At 40.8% G+C, this 23454-nt stretch overlaps 1 protein-coding gene and 1 long non-coding RNA gene across 3 annotated transcripts; one reads left to right on the forward strand and one right to left on the reverse strand.

Annotated features, from left to right (window-relative positions):
• Nucleotides 1–4356: 4356 nt before the first annotated feature.
• LOC131139149 (uncharacterized) lies at nt 4357–7211 on the reverse strand. Its single transcript, XR_009132196.1, has 2 exons — nt 6658–7211; nt 4357–6111 (listed from the first exon to the last, which is right to left on the reverse strand). It is a non-coding gene; the product is annotated as an uncharacterized LOC131139149 (long non-coding RNA).
• On the forward strand, nt 5163–12596 carry LOC131139143 (homeodomain-interacting protein kinase 1-like). 2 transcript variants are annotated; one of them, XM_058088449.1, is made up of 8 exons: nt 5172–7204; nt 7268–7459; nt 8150–8331; nt 8545–8668; nt 9976–10086; nt 10190–10276; nt 10607–10800; nt 10974–12596. In XM_058088449.1, exons 1-8 carry the CDS (start codon nt 6878–6880, stop codon nt 11146–11148), a joined length of 1392 nt encoding a protein of 463 aa, XP_057944432.1. In that variant the 5' UTR covers nt 5172–6877; the 3' UTR covers nt 11149–12596. The 2 variants fall into 2 exon arrangements, 1 of the variants encoding a protein (XP_057944432.1); XR_009132194.1 differs by lacking the exon at nt 10974–12596 and having other exon boundaries at nt 5163–7204; nt 10190–10532; nt 10607–10748.
• The last annotated feature ends 10858 nt before the right edge of the window (nt 12597–23454 follow it).

Here is a 23454-nt window from a genome sequence, read left to right on the forward strand (position 1 = left end):
GCGCCTGGAAAGATGAATGGCCCCATCTGAAATGTCATTTAGGCCATAGCTGTCATCACGGTCTCTTTTTTCACAATTATTTGACACTAAACCAGTTCATTCAAATCGTGCCTCGGTGCCTTAGTGCCTTACTCAACAATCAAACGCACACAATTGTTAATTTGTCTTTTTTGTCCTCTCAATCACTGAGATACATACATTCCAGGCGGGCCACGGACCCCCGTTGAGAGGAGAACACCAATGGCTATCAGCACCGACCAAAAAGAATCTGTTAGCCTCGTCGCTCATACAAAAGTCATTGTGCCATGTTCCTCTGGCTTTCTGTGGATCTCTAAGACAACACAAGGAGTGCTATTTAATGCCCCATAAAATTCTGACATCACCTTTCCACGGTAGAGAAGGACACACTCAATTTGATGGGCTAATTGTGTGTGGCATAATTAATCAATGTCTCTTGAACGGCAAATTCCCCTGTGCGCGCTCCCAGTGCCACGTGAATGCTGTTGAAAGCACAAGGGTAATTGAGGGCCAAGCTGAGAGACTGTATAGAACACCCACCCTCCTCCCACCCCCCCATTCCTCCTATTGTGTTTCTAGCTTTTATTATGATTCCACCGCAATCATCCTCTGGTGAATGTGGTGTCCATGGAAGTGCTAGAAACTAAGGCAAAATGTCATATTTGGAAGACAGATTGGGGTCACTTCCATTTCAAGTTGTCAATCAGCTGCAAAGTTCCAAAATGTAGCTACCCCTGGATTCCATCCATCCATTTTCTATACTCCTTATCCTCACTAGGTATGCAGGGATGCTGGAGTCTATCCCAGCTGTCTTTGGGCGACAAAGACAGTACACCGCAAACAATCATAGGGAGTTTTATTTATGTCTTACATGACTTATATAGTATTATTATGTCTACTATATTGTTTAATACGAGTGTAAAGGTGTCTATAGGGGTGTTAGTTCACATCTGGAGGGCTCTAAAAATTCCATCATAATAATAAATCAGGCTGCACGGCGGGACAAGTGGTTAGCACGCAGACCTCACAGCTAGGTTCAATTCCACCTTCGGCCATCCCTGTGTGGATACTCCGTTTTTTTCCCACATTCCAAAAACATGCTTGGTTAATTGTCCATAGGTATGAATAGGATAGGCTCCAGCACCCCCGCGACCCTTGTGAGGAAAAATGAATGAATGAATGAATGAATAAATGGCTTATAAAGTCCTATTATGTCTACTATATTGTTTAATATGAGTGTAAAGGTGTCTATAGGGGTGTTAGTTCACATCTGGAGGGCTCTAAAAATTCCATCATAATAATAAATCAGGCTGCACGGTGGTCAAGTGAACTGTGATTGGCTGGTAAACAGTCCAGTGTGTACCCCGCCTCTCGCCTGAAGACAGCTGGGATAGGCTCCAGCATCCCCGCGACCCTCATGAGGATAAGCAATAGAAAATGAATTAATGATAAATCACAATAATCCCTAAAATGGGTTTAAGAAGTAATGCAACATTGTCAACTGTTGGTCTTTACCTTCAGGTCATAACCAAATAACATATGCACAGAGATAAAATATTCTTCAGGGATGTCATATCACGCATTGCTTACAAGACACCTTTGTGGCACATTTTTACACAACAAGGTTGAAACGACACAAGAATACGACATCGGTCTTAAAATCAGACAGCGCATAATGCAAACAGAACGGCGGTGAATACTAAAGTGTCACCAGAAGTGAGGTGTCACATTACCGCAAGACTTTAGAAGAGAAATAAATGTGTTACAGCATAATGAGATAAATCGGTGTGTTAAGCACGTGAGCTAAAAATGGTTCAGCCCAGCCCGGTTGTAGTCTTCTTGTGAGCTATCAAAGTGTCATTAAAATGTTGTAAAATGGCTCTGAGCCAACCATAGAGAGGAGTGACGAAATGTGTCAGCAGAAGATTAATTCCACGCTTGCTCTTCAAGGTCCCCGCAAACCTTCCAATCATCATGAAGTCACGTTTTAGGATTAAGCCACATGCTATTTAGACCTAACATGAATCACACCTACAGCTATCTAAATGCATTATGTTTGTTTACAGTGGGTCTTTTTGCACAGCAGACACTTTTCACTGTGTGGGTAATGCTATGTAAAACAGTGTTATTACACCACGCAAATGCAGGCAAGACTGTCAAATAATTGAGTTATTTTATACGTGTATACGTATGTTATTGGACAGGAAGTTTCTCGCTGGCAAAAAAAAATGCTATAAAATGTGAAAGTATCTACATTTATTTGAGCACAGTTTGTAAATGTTATTATTGTTAGGGCCCGACCAATTGAAAATTAGATTTAAAAAATGAATTTGATTTCGGGCTGCACGGCGGACGAGTGGTTAGCGCGCAGACCTCACAGCTAGGAGACCTGAGTTCAATCCCACCTTAGGCCATCTCTTTGTGGAGTTTGCATGCTCTCCCCGTGGGTTTTCTCCGGGTACTCCGGTTTCCTCCCACATTCCAAAAACATGCTAGGTTAATTGGCGACTCCAAATTGTCCATAGGTATGAATGTGAGTGTGAATGGTTGTTTGTCTATATGTGTTAGTTCACATCTGGAGGGCTCTAAAAATTCCATCATAATAATAAATCATGCTGCACGGCGATCGAGTGGTTAGCGCGCAGACCTCACAGCTAGGAGACCAAGGTTCAATTCCACCCTCAGCTATCCCTGTGTGGATACTCCGGTTTCCTCCCACATTCCAAAAACATGCTAGGTTAATTAGCGACTCCAAATTGTCCATAGGTATGAATGTGAGTGTGAATGGTTTATCTATATGTGCCCTGTGATTGGCTGGCGACCAGTGCCGGATGTACCCCGCCTCTCGCCCAAAGACAGCTGGGATAGGCTCCAGCACCCCCGCGACTTTCATGAGGATAAGTGGTAGAAAATTAATCAATTTGATTTATTTTGTGTACAGCACATACTGGAAATAAACTTTTTTCAATGCAGCACCATCTGCTGGATAAGAACAGGCATTACACCACTTGTCCCTAATGCATAATCACCACAGTACTTGTTACGCATTAATGAATGCTTACCAAATTTCACCAAGAGTATTACTTAAAGCCTTCCTGTGTCTTCCTGACTGCCGAGGGACAACGGCCGTATCGTTTGCTCACCTCCTGAGTGTCCCGGTGTAATAACAGGCGATAGACGAGGAAGCCAGAACAGCCAGATGTCATTACACTATCATGTGCCGCGATAAAACATTTATGAGCTATTAGAGCGCCATGCCAGAGGTTGCTGCTGATTCTTACGAGTTGTGGGAGACACCGTTTAACGTAACCAAATACACAACAGTCTTCTGAACTTATTCAACTAACACGTATACTACAAAAAACACATCAAACGATGACAAATGAGTTCACAGTACTATGTATGTAACACATCCCTTTCATTTTTACGGAAATCCTACAAAAGCCATTGAAAGCTCGATACCCTGTCAAATTATAATTTTTTGATGTCCTCTTGTGTGCAGTAGGCGGACGTTAGTAAACATCACAAAGACCTCTTAACTTTATCGCGTCAGCTTAGAGGCCAGCGGAGATAGAGTAGCTCAAGTCCCGTTTTGGAGGGATTTTTCTGTAAGAAGGTGATTTTGTTCTTTCGGTATCCATTGCATTACTTTTGGCAATTCTGCAGCTAAGACCAGATCTCATTTCAGTGTCGTGCCTGAAGAGAGAGAAGGCTTAGGGGAGATGACAGGCCTCTGTCGGAGCACCCCCCCCCCCCCCCCCCCCCGTGCCACCCGGGCCCGTGCCAAGAAAATGAGTGTTACACAATTACACACAGTTCCGAAAAAAAGCCCCCTTCATAATTGGATCAATTTTAGGGCCTTTAAAGCCCACCTATTGGAGATAAAGCAGCCCTAGGTGCAGATTCCATTCTCCTCTATCGGACTGCAGTTCTTTTTCATTCAGACTGGCCTGAGAAAACCCAGTACCGGAATGGAGTTAGTCATTCACTTGTGCTGAGAAGATTGAATGTATCGTTCTAACAGCGTAAAACTCATCTTATGCCGACAAAGCCACCTGGGTCAAAGCAGATCCACATTTTAAGACCAGTTTAAAAATTCTAAGAATTTACATTTTACACTCTTGGATCTCAAGGACGTTCCAAGCTTCAAATTGCAAAAAAAATGAGAGTGAGCAACCGCCAGTTCAGGGTGTACTTTGCCTCTCGCCCAAATTCAGCCTGGATAGGCTCCAGCATACCCCTGCGGCATAGAAAATTGTTTTGAGTGAGCAATTGATTGCAAACAACCATTAAACTGAAATAAAAAAATTCAAAAAAGGACTCAGTAATGAGTAGCTGTGCTAGTCAAGTCAAAATGTATTGATTGATATAGCGCATTTTCAAACAAGCAGGGTTGACCATAGTGCTGCACAAGCCATATACACAATAAGACAATAAATAAAACCAAGCAATAAATCAATACATATACTTAGTCTTGTAGTGACAGACCACTCAGCCCAGTGCCCTGATGAAATCATGCTCTGACGGGGAAAACAACAAATAAAAAACTGACCCCGAATGACATTAGTCCAGGGGTTAAAAGGAATATAGTAATGGTGAGAGAAGCCGTTTCAACGTCTTTGGTCTAAATTGATGTTTGGCCATTGTTTTTATTTCCGCGCAAAAGACAGTTCAGTTTTTACTGGCTTTTCTGTATTTTACTGTCCTATAACTGCCACAGACCCAGAAAAATAAAAACATTTTTTTTTTTTACATTAAATAATTGTCTTGGGTGAAACGATGTGTTAGAAAATGGGTTTGTATTTTATGCCATGTTATTTGCTGTGGAAAACCATACAGTGGAGCCTCGGTTAGCATCATTATTCCATTCTAAAAGGCCTGACTCAAACCAAAACATACACAAACTGAATCAGTTTTTACATTAAGAAATAATGCATCTCAAATCAATCTGTTTCAGACACCCTGATGTTCACAGAAAACCCTTTTTTGTAAATAGTTTTACAAATATGGGTGACTCATATAGTTTTGCATAAAGAAATGAACATTTAATATAATTTTTTTACCTTGAATGAAGACTTAACTGTTGACAGAAATGACACTGAGAGATCCACATGTACCATGTACCACATTTATGTTATGCTACAAGTTATTTCTTTAATTCAATTGTATTTCTCACCTTCTTGATCAGAGAGTTGTGGCATACTGTAAATGTATTAGTTTGCAAAGAACTATAGTGTCAAAATAAGTGACGGAGTTGGGTAACAATGGCTTCCAGTTCCGGTTTCCAAGCAAATAGGCTGCAAAGAGGGATGCTTTGCAATACAACCACAGCTCGACTCACAAACTCGACTCAGTGTATTAATAACATGACAGGACACGCCCAATATTATTAAATAATACACCAACTGGGAACATTTCTACCCCAAATTTTCAGCATAAATTAATTAGCTAACTGCATCTCGTGCCAAATGACATCTCACTACAACTGTGCTTGTTTGACCACCCTGTGACGACTAGACTATTACATGCCACCCAATAATTCTGAATACCAGGGGTCCTCAATTACATTCGTACAAGGGAGAACAGAATTTGGGCCGGATAGTACCTCTTTTAATATAACCCACAGGGTTTGAATCCCCATCCACTTGTCCCCACTGCGCGAAAAAGCCACTTGCAGAAGAAGTATTGCATAAATGAGCACTTTTCTGTGAGACTAAGTGGTTTCATTATTTGGGTCATGTGGCCTGCCTATTGAGGACAACTGCTGTTTACTGTATATCATTCCCATTTGTGGTTTCATTTCGAAAGTAAGAATGTTCACAGCATTTTAGTGTTCCTGCAGGTAGGCCTATCAGATTGTAAAGAAATTATAGTTTGTACGTGCTTAACTTGTGGTGATTTTGGGAGGATATGTCCCATCCATCCATCCATTTTCTGTACTGCTTGTCATCACTGGGGTGATGCTAAGCCTATCCCAGCTGTCTTCAGGCGTGAGGCGGTGTACTCCCTGGACTGGTTTAAAGTTCCCATATTGTCCAATTTCAGTATGCGGATCAAAACAAGATCCGCTGTGCCGAATCCATAAGGAAAAAGCTGAAAAAAAACAAACAAAAAGTCAAATTCCAGTGTTGATAGATATTGGTATAGACATGATTAGTATTTAAGAAATTATACTTAACATATGTTGACATATAATTCCCTTATATATAACATGGCTGTTATACAATTTATTTTTATTCATCTTTCATGAACTGGTACCAAAGTCGTGACGTCACACACGTACCTTATTCATATACAGTAATGACCTAAAGTCCTTGCGCAAGTAAGGACGCCTCTGTTGGGATGTAATTTATATAAACAGTAATTAGCGATTGTTTTAGCGATTTTTTAAACCACAATTTAAATCAAGTAAGGCCTGTTTACGTGCTAGCTAGCGCCTGTTTACGTGCTAGCTAGCGCGTGTGTATTAGCAACATGCTAATCGCAATTAAAGCCATAGAGAGGCTAGCTAACCCCGCCTGATGCGTTATTAAAGAGGACCCCGACCCTCATAGACTTAACGCCATTGTTGCGTAAATTCGTGGATTACTTGTCAAAAAAGAGACAACCCACGGTACGTGTAACTTTCAAAACACTTACTCTCGGGGTTCGTCACAGACAGTTAGCAAAGGAGAAGCCCGACTACGAGTGTTACGTCATGCGTGCTCAGGTGGACAGAGAGCGGGGAGTAGGGTGGACTTTGAGGACCCTTCTGGACACACCTTCCCGTGTCCTTTACGATTATAATACGTGGCGGTACGAACCATGGTGTCATAAAGCATCTGAAAGATAAAGCTACACCCACGGTATATTTACTAGAATGCGTCTTCTACGGGTGGAGAACCTCCGAGGCGAGTTGACTGGGGCGTCCATGTCCTCGTCAGAAGAGCCGGGCGTACAGTCGGACCACCACCTCCACCACCACCACCCGGTCCCCCCAAGGATGGACTCCTCTGGCTCCGAGGACAATCAGTTTTCTCCCGGAGCCCGAATTCACTCCAAATCATCCGGCTACGACGTGCTTTCAGTTCTGGGACGAGGCGCCTTCGGTAATGTTGTCAAATGCCGGAAGACTACTGACAACAAGACGGTGGCGGTGAAGACCATCAAGAACCACGGTACTTCAGCAAAACGGGCCATATATGAGGTAAGAGACATCCAATTATTGATAATTATCCAGAACATCATCTAACAGAAAGTGTCTTTATAGATTCTGGCCCTCCTTAAGATCAAAAAGATGGATGCTGACAAATGCCACCTTGTGCAATGGAACAGCATCTTCAGCATCACTGGGCATGTTTGCATTGAATTTGAGCTTCTGGACAAAAGTCTCTATGACTTAATTAAAGAACGGAATTTCAGACCTCTGCAGCTGAAGGAGATCCGGCCGATTGTCCATCAGGTACGCTGCCCTTAATCACTATAAGTTATTCATTCATTCATTTTCTACCGCTTTTCCTCACAAGGGTCGCGGGGGTGCTGGAGCCTATCCCAGCTGTCTTTGGGCGAGAGGCGGGGTACACCCTGGACTGGTCGCCAGCCAATCACAGGGCACATATAGACAAACAACCATTCACACTCACATTCATACCTATGGACAATTTGGAGTCGCCAATTAACCTAGCATGTTTTTGGAATGTGGGAGGAAACCGGAGTACCCGGAGAAAACCCACGCATGCACGGGGAGAACATGCAAACTCCACACAGAGATGGCCGAGGGTGGAATTGAACCCTGGTCTCCTAGCTGTGAGGTCTGCGCGCTAACCACTCGACCGCCGTGCCGCCCCACTATAAGTTAATGTTTTGAAAATACTACTTTAAATGGGCTGTATTATGGCCTTGTAGTATTGTAGTTTGAATCTCTGTGAACTTATGCGTGAAACCATGCCTAACTCCTACATCCTGAAAACATGCCAGTTCCGAATTGACTCCAAATTGTCCATGTGAATGTGCGTGTGACAGTTTTGTCTATATGTGCCCTGTGATTGGCAGGCAGCTGGTCCATGGTGTACTCACCCAGGACCAGAATAAGAACAAGTGGTATACAATGTATACAATATGGATGGATGTTTCTTCTTTTTTTTGACTCCAGTTAGCAGACACTCTGAACCATCTGAAGGCTTCTCAGATCATTCACGCAGACCTCAAACTGGAGAACGTGATGCTGGTCAACCATGTTCAGCAGCCCTACAAGCTCAAAGTCATCGATTTTGGCCTGGCTGCTCAGGTTTCCACCGCCAAACAGGGCTCGCTCATTCAGACGCTCCCGTATCGGTGAGTTACTACGTCAGGGGTGCACACATTTGCGGACAGCAACTTATTTTTTTGTTGATGTTAAAATCCTAAACTTTCAAATAACGATTTTGGCATATTGTGGTAGCTAAATAAGCTAAGCAAGTTGTTGTATAGCATACATAGGTGGTCACAATGTAATTAAATGTAGCCTTCACAAAAAAATTATAATGACTATTGATCTTCTCTTTCCAGGTCTCCAGAGGTCCTGCTTGGTGCCCCTTTCACAGAAGCCATAGACATCTGGTCCGTAGGCTGCATCGCAGCTTTTTTATACACAGGCACTCTGCTCTACCCTGGCAAAAGTGAATACGACATGGTAAGTAAGTATACATTTATCTTTTTCCACATTTTCCCATGTGAAATGATGGAATACATAGATGTAATCATTTTTTTCCATCAACACCAATAAATTATTAACTGCTACAAGTCATTTTTTACCTCTGTTATTTAGATGCACAGTTTATCAGGGTTAGTTGATTCCTGGCCCAACCACGATGAATATGATTTAATTCATTTAGCATTATTAAAGCCCTCAAGACATGAAATAGCACCCCTATAGTCACCTTTATAAATTATTAACTGCTACAAGTTATTTTAAAGTCAAATTTTCCTGTTTTTATTGATAAAGGTATAATAATAGTACCTCTGTTATTTTAAATGTGCAGTTTATCAGGGTTAGTTGATTCCTGGCCCAACCACGATGAATATGATTTGATTCATTTAGCATTATTAAAGCCCTCAAGACATGAAATAGCACCCCTATAGTCACCTTTACACTTGTATTATGAGGCATACATAAATGTCTGATAAAAGTGCTTGTGTGTTATTATACATTTGTTTCAGTGTTGGGGGAACTAAGTGGGGGGGCGGATATCGGGGGTTCAGAGTTGAGTTTTAGCTTGGTGTGGGTAGCTTTTAGCTTGTGTTAGGGATAATTTTTTCGAACGTGAATAAAATTCTGTTGTTCCGCCGATCAAGTCTGGTGCTTGTGTGTCTCACCGAACTGTACAGTAACATACCGACACCCAGTGACCAGCGTATACTTTGAATGCCTTTTATTTATATTTTAGTTCATGTAGCCATTTTTCTTTCAATTAATGCTTAATTTAGGCAACAAATGTAAGATTTGTTGACATATGCAGATTGTTTGACCAAGGCCGTATTCATCCACCAAAGAGTATGATTTATTAATATATTTTTGAAAAATCATGATAGTGAAGCCGCGAAATTCAGGGGGCCAATTTGGCAGAACGTCTTCAGTGATGAATGACAAAGCTATAATTTGAAGGTAAGTAGCCTCACATATTACACAAATTACGTAAAACACAAAATACTGTACTTAAATGTTGATAACAGGTGGTGATGCACAAGGCTTTGAATTCCAGTCTGCTGCTCACGTTCTTAAACACCCCTTGTTGAGGCCGTCCTCTTTTCACCAAAAATACTCTGAAAGCCAAAGAAGAAGCAATATATGTGGTTAATCCGTTGTTACTGACTGACCTGAGATGTGGTGTGAATTGGGAGTTTGGCATAATGAAAAATTGAGCTAATTTACTGTCACTCTCTTGAATTATTCTGCATATCAGTGGTACATAACTAGCTGACTAGTTGTGTTTTTTGCAGATCAGGTTCATTGTGGAGACTCAAGGTCAGCCTCCGGATAACGTACTAGAAGCTGGACTACAGACGAGCTGCTTTTTTCAGATGGAACGCAACTTTGCCTGGAAGCTAAAGGTACATTCCTCACTGTGACTTTTATCTTCTAAAAAGCAATATCAAAAGAAATGGCTGTTAAAATGTTATCCATGGCTAACTGCAGCATTATCTCTTCATTCAGACACCAGACCAGTACCAGAAAGAGACCAGTTTGGTCCCCAAAGAGACCAGACGATTTAAGTTCCGCTCGCTTGATCGCCTTTTGCATGTAAGCACTCACTCTAAAACTTTTAATATTGACTGTATTGATCCCGATATAAGACAGTATTTTTCCTTACCTCTTATATTTGGGGTCTGGAGATTTATCCATGCAAACCATGAAGTGGCGCCAAACGACTTCTTCCCAAGAGAGTCAGCCTTTCTTCATGTCACTCAGTGACCTGGAGAGATACAGCAGCGACACAAGACACACTGGGGGAAAAGTGTCATGTTTTGGATTCAATTTGTCTTTTATCAAAAACTGGGTATTGGAAAAGAGGGGTCATCTCATATTCGGGTCAATACCAGTCTGCCAGTTTTTAATTGCCTTTTGATCCAGTTCCAGCCCGGCATCTTGAACACGCGGCACATTGCAAACAAAGCTGCCAAGACTGCAGACGTGCAGAAGTTTGTAGATCTGCTGAAGGGGATGCTGCAGCTCGATGCCTCCCAACGTATGACACCTCACCAGGTGCTGGAGCATGACTTCAGCAGCATGAGCCACTTGGACCCACTTAAAGACACCAGCTCTCAGTAAGTCGATACTGCTCTTTAATGCGGCGTTTCACCACTGCATGTGTGTCAACGTGGTGCGATGGTTCTAATGGATGAAATCAACAGTCAATGGTCTTTGCACCCTTCTGTCAAGTAGGCGCAAGAAGGTTACGATATTCCTGTGTTGTCATAAATGTCCATCTGTGTTGCAGCGTGCAGTCCTGCTTTCACATCATGTCCGTCTGCTCCAACAAGACCATGTTGCAATCGTTCAGCGGGAAAGGATTCAACTCGTCCGAGGCACAAGACGACGAGCCATGCTGTAGCCCAGCCTCACCAGAACCGTACGAAATCATGGCCCAAGAAGAGCGGTCGGACCCGAGTTGACACCGTAAGGCCAGGGTGAACAGGGTGAGGTGACTTAGGGCCTTATGAAATCCATTTTATTTTTTCCCAAATTCCATTCTATTTTTTCCTAAATTCCTTTTTTTTGTTTTTATTACATTTATTCTTTTTACACGTATTTTATCACCATAGATTGTGTTTACTTGTGTCAATGAATAAAATGTCTGCTAAAATACATGCAAAAGTCCTTACATTTATTGTATTTTTCAAACTTTTCATTGCTATAGAATAGTCAACAATCATATCAGTGCTTATGTGTAAAGAATAGGGATGAGCCGGATACATTGTAGACAAGTATTTGTTATGCATAATGCATTTTTTCTGATTACGAGCATGAAACGAGTAGAGCTCGTCATGATCGGTAAACGCAATGAAAATCCTCATTAGGATTCTCCGATATTGTCCAAATAAATTTCCAATTTCAATATGAACACCCATGTGTGTAACGTCACATACTTTGCTTGAAGATGGCCGAGTGGTTAGCATGTAGGCCAGGAGATCAGGGAGACTTGGGTTCTATTCTCCATTCGGGTATTCATCTCTGTAGTTTGCATGTTTTCCAAATTAAAACCGTGCTATGTGAACGGTTACTTCCTTGTTCATGGATGATGATACTATCAACTGTTGTATTCGCATGATATCAAAACAAAACAGCCTCTTCTTAGTCTATGTGCTACCATTCCTTACATTTTTTGGGGATGTTTGGGTTTTTTCTGCATGCAAACTGTACATTCCTTGTATTTCCTCTGTCAGGATGTCTGAACACCACAAGGCCTTACTTCCATGTTGTGGTTTATCACCTCTAATACAAAGTAAATGTTATGCGCCCTCTAGCCCATTGTTAAGTGCACTTTGGCCCATCTGATAGCTAATACAGCGCCATTAAGTGGACCGATAACGTGCAGCTGTGTCATCGTCATTCTGCCTGCCCGCCTCGCCTCGGCATCCCGTCTCCCACCACCTAGCCTTTTAATCCTCCAATAAAACCCATCGTGCTCTCACTGCCACCGAGGTGTCGGCGTGTGCCGTTGGCTCCAGGAAATGAACAATCCCCTAAACACGCTTCTTGATGAATGTAGTGTTTCATCACCTTGGTGCCCATGCGTCTGATTTGTGTGCAGGGAGACTTGCACTGGAGGCTTAGCAGATGAATAGTCCATGCCTGGGAGCTGCTTAGTGCGTGGCACACATGGGACGGGGCTGGCCATGTTGCAATGCGACAGCTGGTTGACGACAACTGGTGATACATTATGCAAATGGGAGTAACTCTTCAACTTGGATTGTAGTGGTTGATCAGACTCAAGCAAGAGTTATTGCAAATATGTGGAAGTAGATGGGAGGTGGTGGTTACAAGACTTGCAGCGTCATTCTACAGTAGATTTTGATGGCACAATTTACCTTTTGGTCTGTCAATTGGTCTGTCCAAGTCTTTGTCTTTTTTGTCTGTTCGTCCGATGCATGAACACAGATGGACAGACAGTACAATGGATGGATGGACACATGGAACAAACGACAGATGGACAGTCAGACAAAACGGCCAGCTGCATTCTGTTTTCCTGCCAGGCCATCCATATCTGCCTTTTGAGGGATTGTCCATCTATTCGCTAGGTATGTGTTCTGTGTTGTAGACCGTCGTGATTCAGGTTGGTTTTATCCTTTTTATAATTGTGGGTCAATGAGTCAAACATAAGTGTCATTCGTGGGTTGGAACGTCCTTGTCAGTCAGTCCCTCTTATCAGAGTTGGTTAGAAGAAAAGTAATGTGTCATCGTCCCCTTACATTTTTATGTACAGCACGTAGTGGAAAAATATCACTCTTCAGATTATATTCATCTAAAAATGAGAATATTATGGTATAAATTAATAATAAAGATTTTAATATTTGGTAAAAATGCTGCATAAACACTCCACAGGGAAAGCAATAAGACTGTTGTTACTCAAAATCGCAAATTTCAAACAGGCTCCACCTTCATCCTGCCCCAATTGCTTAAAAAAGTACATCAATGTCAAGTAGAAGCCTCGTTCCATGTTCTCATGTGACGATGTTGAGGTCAGCACACCTGAGATGCCCAAAGCAAAGCAGCAGCAGGATGTTAAGTGTAAACAAAGGATGGGTGCATGCCAATTTTATGATGAATCCATCATAAGAGTAAAGGCTTCAACTGAAGTTATCAGAATGGACAAAACAAAAACAGGCTTATCTTTTCCCAAGTGACTGCTCATCCATCAGGTCAGGGTGTACCCCACCTTTCGCCCCAAGTCACCTGGGAAGGCTCCAGCATGCCCCCGTGTCCCTAGTGAGGACATGAGACAGTATGGATGAATTAACTGCTATTATAAGTAAATATGGCATCATTTTGCATTCAGTCTCAGGGCGCCATGCACAAAATACATGATACCTTTTATATACCGAAACCTTCAGGTACATATAGTAGTTGAATTTCGGTTCCCGTGAGGCAAAACAGTAACTGGTCCACTCAAAATGTAATTAATGTTGCCACTTTTTTCTATCTTCTGAAAGAAGAAACTTAATTCCTCTCCCTCCCCCCCTTTGGTGTCCGCTTTCCGAGATTTGTGTGTAATGTTCTTGGAATGAAAAGCTGTGCCTCCGATGCATTGTTGTTTTGTATTAACTCTTGAAATACTCCCAATAAATCATCTTTGATCACTAAACAACCAACTAATTTCATTCTCAGCATGCCGTACTAATTACCGCACATTATAAATAGAATGGCTTTCTGCAAGTGATTAATTGGCTTCCATGTTGCTCCTTAGAAACAATATGCTATTACAGCAGCAAACGGGGAAGAGTCCAAATGAAATGAACATGAAAGAAAGCACATAACATGTTTTTTTTAATCGTGTGGAGGTTTTTTTTGTGGTGTTTTTTTAAAAGCAAATTGGGAAAAGCCCAGATTCTAACAAAACAGTTACTGTTGTCTATGGTTTGGCAGCTACAGAAGTGTTAGCATGAAATATTACATCGATGAGGTCAAAGGTCCCATTTCAACAATGTTCCCTCTGAGTCAATTCAAATTTTAGTATCTTTCTAGAGCCCAATGCATAATGAATGATAACTGAGGCAAGATGAGCTGAGGTTAAAGGTCAATTTTGAACAGTGGTACCTTAGTTAGGACTCCAAATTTTCCATAAGTACGAATGTGTGTGAACGATGTGCCCTGCAACTGGATGGTGATCAGTCCAGGTTGTATCTTCTCTGACGCCCAAGATGATCTGGCATAGGCTCCAGCATACTTCCAACCCTGATGAGGATAAAGAACATAGACAATGGATGAATGGAACCTTAGCGTGTACCCTGGTTAGTTTTTTGGTTCACGTGATTTGAGGTGATTGTTCCCAGAGACAAAATGTGACAACGAGATCAAGACTGACACCACTTTGGTGTTTTGTCATGAGTACCATCTGAATTCAGTAGTTTTATTGAATGCTTGCAACTCCCATTTTCGGTTAACGGTGTAGGAAACACTCAATACTCGAAGGTGTAAAACTGTTTTTGTTAACTTTTTTGGCTACCATCCTTTGGGTTAGAGTGTGACCTTCTGGAATAAATGACGGTAACCAAGGATCTACTTCCATTGGGCGATCCTACCATTTATCCATCGGTGTCAGTCGGTTTGTAGAGCCTTCCATTCATCATTCATCTCTGTCCATCTTGTTTGTCCAATCCTCTATCCATGGCATGCATCCAACCGTCTCTCCATTCACCCATCTGTACCTCGCTTGATTTCCCGATCGATCCATTCACTTACCTGTACAGCCGTTAATCTGATCCTTGCATCCGTCCATCAATTCATCTTGTACTGTTTATCCCGTAGTCATCCATCCATCGTTTCATCCGTCAGTTGGTCAATCCATCCCTCAGTTTACCCAGTGTCAGTCCAACCTCATTAATCATTTGACAAATATGCGCAATTATGGTAGCAAATGCAGTATTTAGTGATTAGTGATTGTATTTCTTTTGAGGGCATGGTTGGAAACAAAACAAAAAAAGGTCTTGAGTGCAGTGAAGCCTTTTTTCATCCTGTGACTGAAAACACAAATCGGTGATTAGGATTTTGTGAGTAACAGTTCAGAAGGGAACCTATTAAGAGTTTTTGTTTGTCTTGCATAATCAAAAGTTGAGTTGCTTCATACCCATCACCATGAATTATTATTAACACCCAACAGGAAATGTTTGGTAGGCAGCATTGATAAGAGCTTCCCCAGAGTCCACAATTGTTCTCCCACTCAGTTTTACCTCCAGGATACAATCAAGGCCGCTGTTATTCTCTCTCTTTGTACCCTCGTGATTACATTTCAAACCTTTTTAAAAAGCCTCCTGTTTTTTTTTTGTGGATGAGCCACAGCATTATGAAGTAATTTAACACTCCAGCTACTCTCTGCTTGGCATAATTATAATGTCCTGTGAGTTTCCATTCAACTCATTTGGATATGAAAATGAGAAAAATAAGCACTTTAATTAGCACTTTTTTTCCCCCCTCAAGTTGATGGTGTACCACGTCAAGTCTCTCTGTGGTACAGTCAAAAAGTTTGCCAGCAATAAAACACAATCAGCGTGCAACGTGATCATCATTTGAGATGCTGCTGGTGGCGGTTTAAAAGCATTAGGGGCAAAGCGGTGCACTGCCCCACCAGATGGCACTATAGTGAAAAGAACGGATTACTTTCACTGAATATGTCAGTGAAAGTAATCCGTTTCTGTTACTTGTTTTATATTCGACTGAGTAGGCTTTGGGCTTGAAGGTAAATTGTGGCACAAACATGTTTAATGTTTCTTTACAAACTGACATCAGTAGCTAATAATCTGGCAGTGGTTTTAGTCCTTAATGCAGGTCCTTACAAATGTTACAAAGTAGCGGTTTTATGTAAGGGTTGGGGTTTCAGGTAGAGTTAGCGTTTGGTTTTGAGTTGTGTTTTTTTGTGGTTAGGGTTATTATGGTTTATGGTTTATAGTTCGGGCTTTGGGTTGGATTTTGAGTTGGGATTTCAAGTTAGGGTTAGGGTTTCAAATGAATGTTATTAGGGTTTCTAGTTGGGGTTATGGGTTGGGATTTTTAGTCAGGATTTTGTAATACGGTTATTAATGTTTGAAGTTAGGGTTAGTGTCTTTGGCTGGGATTTCAAGTTGGGTTTTGGGTTGGGCGAGTTAGGGTTTCAAGTTTGGGTTAGGGTTTTTGGTTGGTATTTCAGGCTCAGGTTTCAAGTTAAACTTGAGAATAGTTAAACTAAAGAATTTCGAGTTTGGGTTTTTAGGGTTTGAAGTTGGGGTTTCCATTTACGCTTATCAGGGTTGCAAGTTAGAGTTAAGGTTTTGAGTTAGGGTTATTGCGTTTTCAAGTTGGGGTTTGGGCTTTGGGTTGCGATTTCGAGTTAGGATTTCAAGTTTGGGTTCAAATGAAGGTTATTAGGGTTTCTAGTTGGGGTTATGGGTTGGGATTTTGAGTTTGGATTTTGTAATAACGTTATCAGGGTTTGAAGTTAGGGTTGGTGTCTTTGGCTGGGATTTCAAGTTGGGTTTTGGGTTGGGCGAGTTACACTTAGGGTTTTTAAGAGTAGTAGTTAGGGTTTGTGTCTTGGGTTTGGATTTCAAGTTAAGATTAGCGTTTCGAGTTCACAAGGGTTTGAAGTTACAGTTGGGGTTTTGGTTCGGGACTTCGAGTTAGGGTTTCAGATTAGGGTTAAATGATTTTGGGTTTGGATTTGAAGTTAGGGTTAGGGTTTCAAATGACGGTTATTATGGTTTCTGGTTGGGATTTTGAGTTAAGATTTTGTAATAAGGTTATTAGGGTTTGAGGTTAGGGTTAGTGTCTTTGGCTGGGATTTCAAGCTGGGTTTTCGGTTGAGCGAGTTAGGGTTTGAGTCTTGGGTTTGGATTTCAAGTTAAAATTAACGTTTCGAGTTAGGGTTACAAGGGTTTGAAGTTAGTTGGGGGTTTGGTTTGGGATTTCGAGTTAGGGTTTCAAATTAGGGTTAAAGGATTTGAGTTTGGGTTTCAAGTTAGGGTTTGGGTCTTGGGTTGGGATTTTGAGTTAGTGTTTCAAGTTAATGTTTCGACATAGGGATATTAGGATTAGGTGTTTAAATCAGCGTGAAGGTTTAAAGTTGGTTATCATCCAACAGTAATTTAAATATATATACTAATAAATATGTAGGTAAAATTTTTGTACTGTATGTTTGTACAGTGAAGCACATATTGTATATTAATTCACTGAAGAACAAGTTATCTGCATACTGTTAAGGACAAAAATGTGGCCTCATGATCAGTCTTGCTATGAAAACGTCCAGTAAAGAAAGGCCACTAAACATTTTAGTGGGGTAGATGATGCGACTCATTAAAGCAGCATATCATTCCCCCCCTCCCACAGAGCTTGCAACGTTGCTCATAGAAACTGACAGAATATTTCATTAGAGGCCTTGAATATTTCATTTGAATGCACATCTTTGGATGCATTTCCTCTTGCCTTTCATACATTAGGAATTGAGCAGTGCCACAATTAAATGCATCTCATCTGCATATGAAGAGAGGCTCCATGAATGTGTGTTTTTGAAAAGGCGACATGTGGGCTTCTATACGTGACGTAACCGTCAACACGCACTAACACCATATCCAACCTGGCTTCTCCTCGCCACATTTTGATGTCCTGTGGCCTGCAGACTCCCCTTCCCTTAGCCTTTTCTGCCGCTGCGTTGCCATGGCAACTCCCTGCTGTTCACACAACTTCAGAGACAGGACTTCCCTCCATAGCTATACCTTTATCTTGTAAGATATGGAACAAATGTGCTCATAATATTAGGTACCACATCTATTGAGAAAGACGCTACACAGGAGTCATGCCACCACTGCCCACAACCTCTAGGGGGCAGGATTCAGTGATATTTGGGGATTGCTATGATGTCAGGCAATAACATAATCTGTTTAAAACCATTCACAATACACTTTATACACTTTTCGTTACATTTTTTCACATTTCTTGTTTAAACACTGTCAAGGGTCCGATTTTGTTTGAATTGTAGTGATCAACCAACTAGGTTTGACACAAATGATTCAGTGACTCACTCAGCTGTAGCGTTTTTGTGTCCTTGTTGAAGCGTGTTGCTTCTTCCGTCTTCTTTCCTCGTCCTTTTTCTTTCATGGTGGCGTCTTGTGTCTGGAGGTCTGGCTTTTTGGGTGGTGGCCCCATTGAATTCAAGAAATAACACTGCCACATCGTGTCCATTTTTTCCATTCTTACATTTCACGTATGCCTTTTTACTGTAATTAGTTATACAGAATTACTAATTAAATTCATTCATTCATTTTCTACCGCTTATCCTCACGAGGGTCGCGGGTCTTGCTGGAGCCTATCCCAGCTGTCTTCGGGGCGAGAGGCAGGGTACACCCTGGACTGGTCGCCAGCCAATCACAAGGCACTAATGTTTCGCAGGGCACTAACTTGAAACTCAAATCCTTCAGCCCTAATTTGAAACCCCGCGAAATCCCAAACCAAACCCCCAACTGTAACTTCGAAACCTTGTAACCCTAACTGGAAACACACATTTTAACTTGAAATCCAAACCCAAGACACAAACACTAACTCGGCCAACCCAAAACCCAGCTTGAAATCCCAGCCAAAGACACTAACCCTAACCTCAAACCCTAATAACTTTATTAAAAAAACTTAACTCAAAATCCCAACCCATAACCCCAACTAGAAACCCTAATAACCTTCATTTGAAACCCTAATCCTAATTTCAAATCCTAGCCTGAAATCCAAACCCAAAATTATTTAACCCTAATCCGAAACCCTAACTCGAAGTCCCAAACCAAAACCCCAACTGTAACTTCAAACCCTTGTGAACTCGAAACGCTAATCTTAACTTGAAATCCAAACCCAAGACACAAACCCTAACTAATACTCTTAATTCTAAACCCTAACCGTAACTCGCCCAACCCAAAACCCAACTTGAAATCTCAGCCAAAGACACTAAACCTAACCTCAAACCCTGATAACCTTATTACAAAATCCAAACTCAAAATCCCAACCCATAACCCCAACTAGAAACCCTAATAACCTTCATTTGAAACCCTAACCCTAACTTGAAATCCAAACCCAAAATCCTTTAACCCTAATTTGAAACCCTAACTCAAGGTCCCAAACCCAAACTGTAACTTCAAACCCTCGTTAATCTTAACTTGAAATCCAAATCCAGGAAACAAACCCTAACTAATACTCTTAAGTCAAAACCCTAAATGTAGCTCGCCCAAACTAAAACCCAAAAAATTGAAATCTCAACCAAAGACACTAACCCTAACTTCCCAGTTGTCTTTGGGCGAGAGGCAGGGTACACTCTGGACTGGTGGCCAGCCAATCACAGGGCACATATAGACAAACAACCATTCACACTCACATTCATACCTATGGACAATTTGGAGTCACCAATTAACCTAGCATGTTTTTGGAATGTGGGAGGAAACTGGAGTCTAATTAAAATTGGTGACTAAAAAATGGTCCTCAGCACTTTCTGAAGTCGTTCCAGTATGGCAGATGGATTGGGCGTACGTCACATGACATGCTCACAAAAATCACCGACAGTTTGATGGAGAGCCGTGCGTCTCCGGTGGGGTTTCAACACAAACCTTCACTGTACAGCTCTGTGAGGCCATGACAGGCGTTTACAACTGCGCTCCCTCTGCATGCCTTGGTGCGTATTAGCATCAATATTGCATGCCTGAAGATGTGTTCTGCGCGACTACATATGACAGTTGTGCCCGGCGTGTGAAAGTGTGGCGTATGTGTGAGAAGCCGAGGCTTTGCAATGGAGAGGCGACGCACAGAGAAAAAAAAGCCTTGTCATGTTGACGTATGAAAAATTTACCCTATACAGTCGTAGCGTTATAGAAGAGGGTAGCGTCCTATAAATGTTTCAACGGGAAGGGATTTATCTTTTTGCTCACTTTTTCCTCCCCGAACAATGCCGTAGCCTGAACACAATGTTCCGCCTTAAATGAATTCTTATTAGGCGTCTAAAAATAGTGGCTGGCGTTTGAGGGTCTGGGCCGCCTCTAATCTGACAAGCACAGAGGGAGCATCATGACCAGCCAGCTGCCACGGGAGGAGAGGAAGAAAAAGGGCTGAATATCAGCAGCCTGCTCCGTCATTAGAGCGCTAAATGAATAGGAGCTAGCAGATATTGTCTCATGGTTTGCTGCTGCTGCGGGAATCTTCATGCGGGCATAAAAGTTTCATTGCGTAACCTCTGCAGAATCGGGTGCAAATTGTTCTGTTGAGCAGTAACGGCAAATGGGGTTCGGATCTCACTGGCTGGGTAATTAAGTGCAATGTAGTAGGTCCTCACGATGGTGGCGGGGGTATGCTGGAGCCTATCCCAGCTCACTTTGGGCAAAGTACAGTCTGGACTGGTCGGCAGCCAATCACAGGGCACATTTAGACAAACAACCATTCACACTCACATTCAATAGACATAGACATAGGTCAATAGAGTCTGCTATTGACCTAACATGAACGTTTTTGGAACGTGGGAGAAAACCCTTGCATGTACAAGGAGAACCAAGATGCCCAAATGGAGATTCAAACCCTGATCTTAAGGCTTTATCATTACATTACAAAAAATATTTTCAAATATAACACGATGAACTATTTACACTTTTCACATTTGGAACTGAACTGTCGACGTGCGCGCGTTAAAATGTCCCCTCCTTGGCGTAACAGTAAGATGCCTTTTCACTTCCTGGTTGTTGCCAAGCATACTTATGTATTTCAATGTGAGACATGCAGGCCGAACTCCTATAAAGTGCACTCATGCCACCTTGTGGCCGTTTTTCAGCTTAAAACTGCATCGAACGTGCAGTTGCAACATCACCTATTTTTGTGGAATCGGACTTTATCCATCTGCATGGATTCTAGAAGATACCACTGAAACACACGTCATCTGCCTGATCCCATCCTCCTCAGTATGATCCATATTTTTTTTTTTTTTTACATTTAAATCAAATAAGGATGCAGTACTTTAACGCACCTTGAGCACCTGTTGGCTGTGTTTGTGGAAAAAAGAGTCAGCGTGGGCAAGTCGATGCGCGGCAGGCAGCATGTGTGCTTTCTCTGCGGGCGAGCGAGCGAATGATGAACGCTCGTGTTCCAATGACGTCGCAACAAGCCAAGCCGTGAATTTCCAACAGAATATTGGCTGGAGGGGAGCCGTTTGGAAAGTAATTACATCAAAGGCTGCGTTGGGACTATTTTCTCCACACACAACATAAAAACAGCGCTGATGATAAGCAAAGCCTCTGCAGGCTGTAATTAGGGCCCCCGTGCCTTATGGCCGGTGCATGTTGAATAACTGCAACATGGCTGACGCTGTCAACGTATAGACCCCTTTGTTGTATATGTTTTTAGGCTAAAAAGCACGTATGCCGCCATGATTTGGTATTTGCATCGGGTTTTCCCTCCGAAAAGTTGCACGATTCAGACCTGTTGAAGTCTACAGCCTCAGTGGCTGCGGATATTCAGCAGTAGAAAGGAAATAGTGAATCGTGATGAATCCTGGTGGGCATCAATATGCTGCTTTTTGTGTGGGAGGGATGCTGAAATCTTCCACAACTTGTTAGCGCAGCAGATTGCTCCCAGCAAACAGTTGCTACTGAGAGATTGGGATTTTTTTTTTTTTTTTTTAGCTTTGAAATATTCCAGTCATAATTTATTTAACTGCAGATAAATATGGGGGGGGGGGCTTGCACGCCTGCCTAACGACAGACAACACTGGCACATACTGTCAAAGACAAATGCTTGGGGTTATGATAAGAGTTGATGAAGAATTAATAATAACATATTCATTTAAACAAATTGCAACATCATGCAAAATAGATGTAATCAAGAAACATTGCAAAAATATTCACAAATTTGTTAATGTAAAAATATATTGCTAAATATTAAAAATACCAATTCAACATAACATGAGGAAATATCTAATATCATTAAAAAATACTGTGAAATCTGTTTACCTCAATAACAATTATTACTAATATTTTATTACAACAATAGAATACACTGAAGGTGATTATAGTTAATATATTGTTTTAAAAATGATACAAAATAATTCAAACATAATGCAATAATAACTTTAATATATATAATATATATATATAATATTATATATATATTTTTTTTTTTCTTTATTTTTAAGTCAGAAATAAAAATTACAAAAAAAATTATAAAAAAATAAAATAAAAATTACAGAGTCATTATTAGCATTACCACAATAGGTTAAAATTGTAACATCATGCAAAATAGAAGTAATCAAGAAACATTGTAAAAATATTCACACATTTGTTAGTAACGTCAAAATATATTGATGAATATTAAAAATACCAATTCGACATAACACGATGAAATATCTAATATAAAAAAAGTACTGTTGAATCTGTTTACCTCAATAACAATTATTACAAATATTTTATTACAACAATAGAATACACTGGGGTTGATTATAGTTAATATATTGTTTTAAAAATTATACAAAATAATTCAAACATAATGCAATAACAACTTTGAAAAATAGAAAAGTCAGAAATAAAAATTAGAGTCATTATTAGCATTATGTAAATAATGCTTAGTATAATGCATTAAGTAAATAACATTCATTCATTCAGCCTATCTCAGCTGACTTTCTCCTAGCTGTGAGGTCTGCGTGCTAACCATGCAGGCCTTCCTCTTCCATGTGAGAAATAATTACTCCACCTCCAGCTTTCCAAAACGAAGATGATAAAACAACCATTTTTAGAATAAAGAATAAAGTCATAAATGTATGACTTTTTTTTTAAGTCGTTTAAATAAGTGTTTAATTTACTAGAATGAAGTTGTAATATTAAGAGAATAAAAAGTCGCAAATGTACGAGAAAAAATTGTAAATTCACAACACAAAAAAAGTAATATCATGACGAGCATAAAGTCATGAATTTATGAAGTCACACATTTACGAAAAAAAAGTGTAAAATGTACAAGAATAAAGTTTTAGAAGAAAAAATTTAGGATAATTTTTTTAAATTCACTAGAATAAAGTCAAAAATTTTACAAGAAAAAAGGTGTAGTATTACGATAATAAAGTCAGAAATGTACAACAATAAAGTCTTCAATTTACCAGAAAGAAAGTGAAAAAATCAAAAAAAGACAAAAAAAGTCACAATATTATGAGAATAAAGTCGTAAATGTATGACTTTCTTAAAGTCGTTAAAAAAGTGTTTAATTTACTAGAATGAAGTTGTTATATTAAG

Source organism: Doryrhamphus excisus, chromosome 12 (assembly GCF_030265055.1).
Source record: "Doryrhamphus excisus isolate RoL2022-K1 chromosome 12, RoL_Dexc_1.0, whole genome shotgun sequence".
Taxonomy (NCBI): Eukaryota; Metazoa; Chordata; class Actinopteri; order Syngnathiformes; family Syngnathidae; genus Doryrhamphus; species Doryrhamphus excisus.

What these genes read in the sequence shown, in the direction of transcription:
- LOC131139143 (XM_058088449.1), top strand. Translation starts at nt 6,878, where the DNA reads ATGCGTCTTCTACGGGTGGAGAACCTCCGAGGCGAGTTGACTGGGGCG. An exon ending in ACTTTGCCTGGAAGCTAAAG is followed by an intron (nt 10,087 to 10,189) that starts GTACATTCCTCA and finishes CTCTTCATTCAG; the next exon opens with ACACCAGACCAGTACCAGAA. An exon ending in CTTAAAGACACCAGCTCTCA is followed by an intron (nt 10,801 to 10,973) that starts GTAAGTCGATAC and finishes TCTGTGTTGCAG; the next exon opens with CGTGCAGTCCTGCTTTCACA.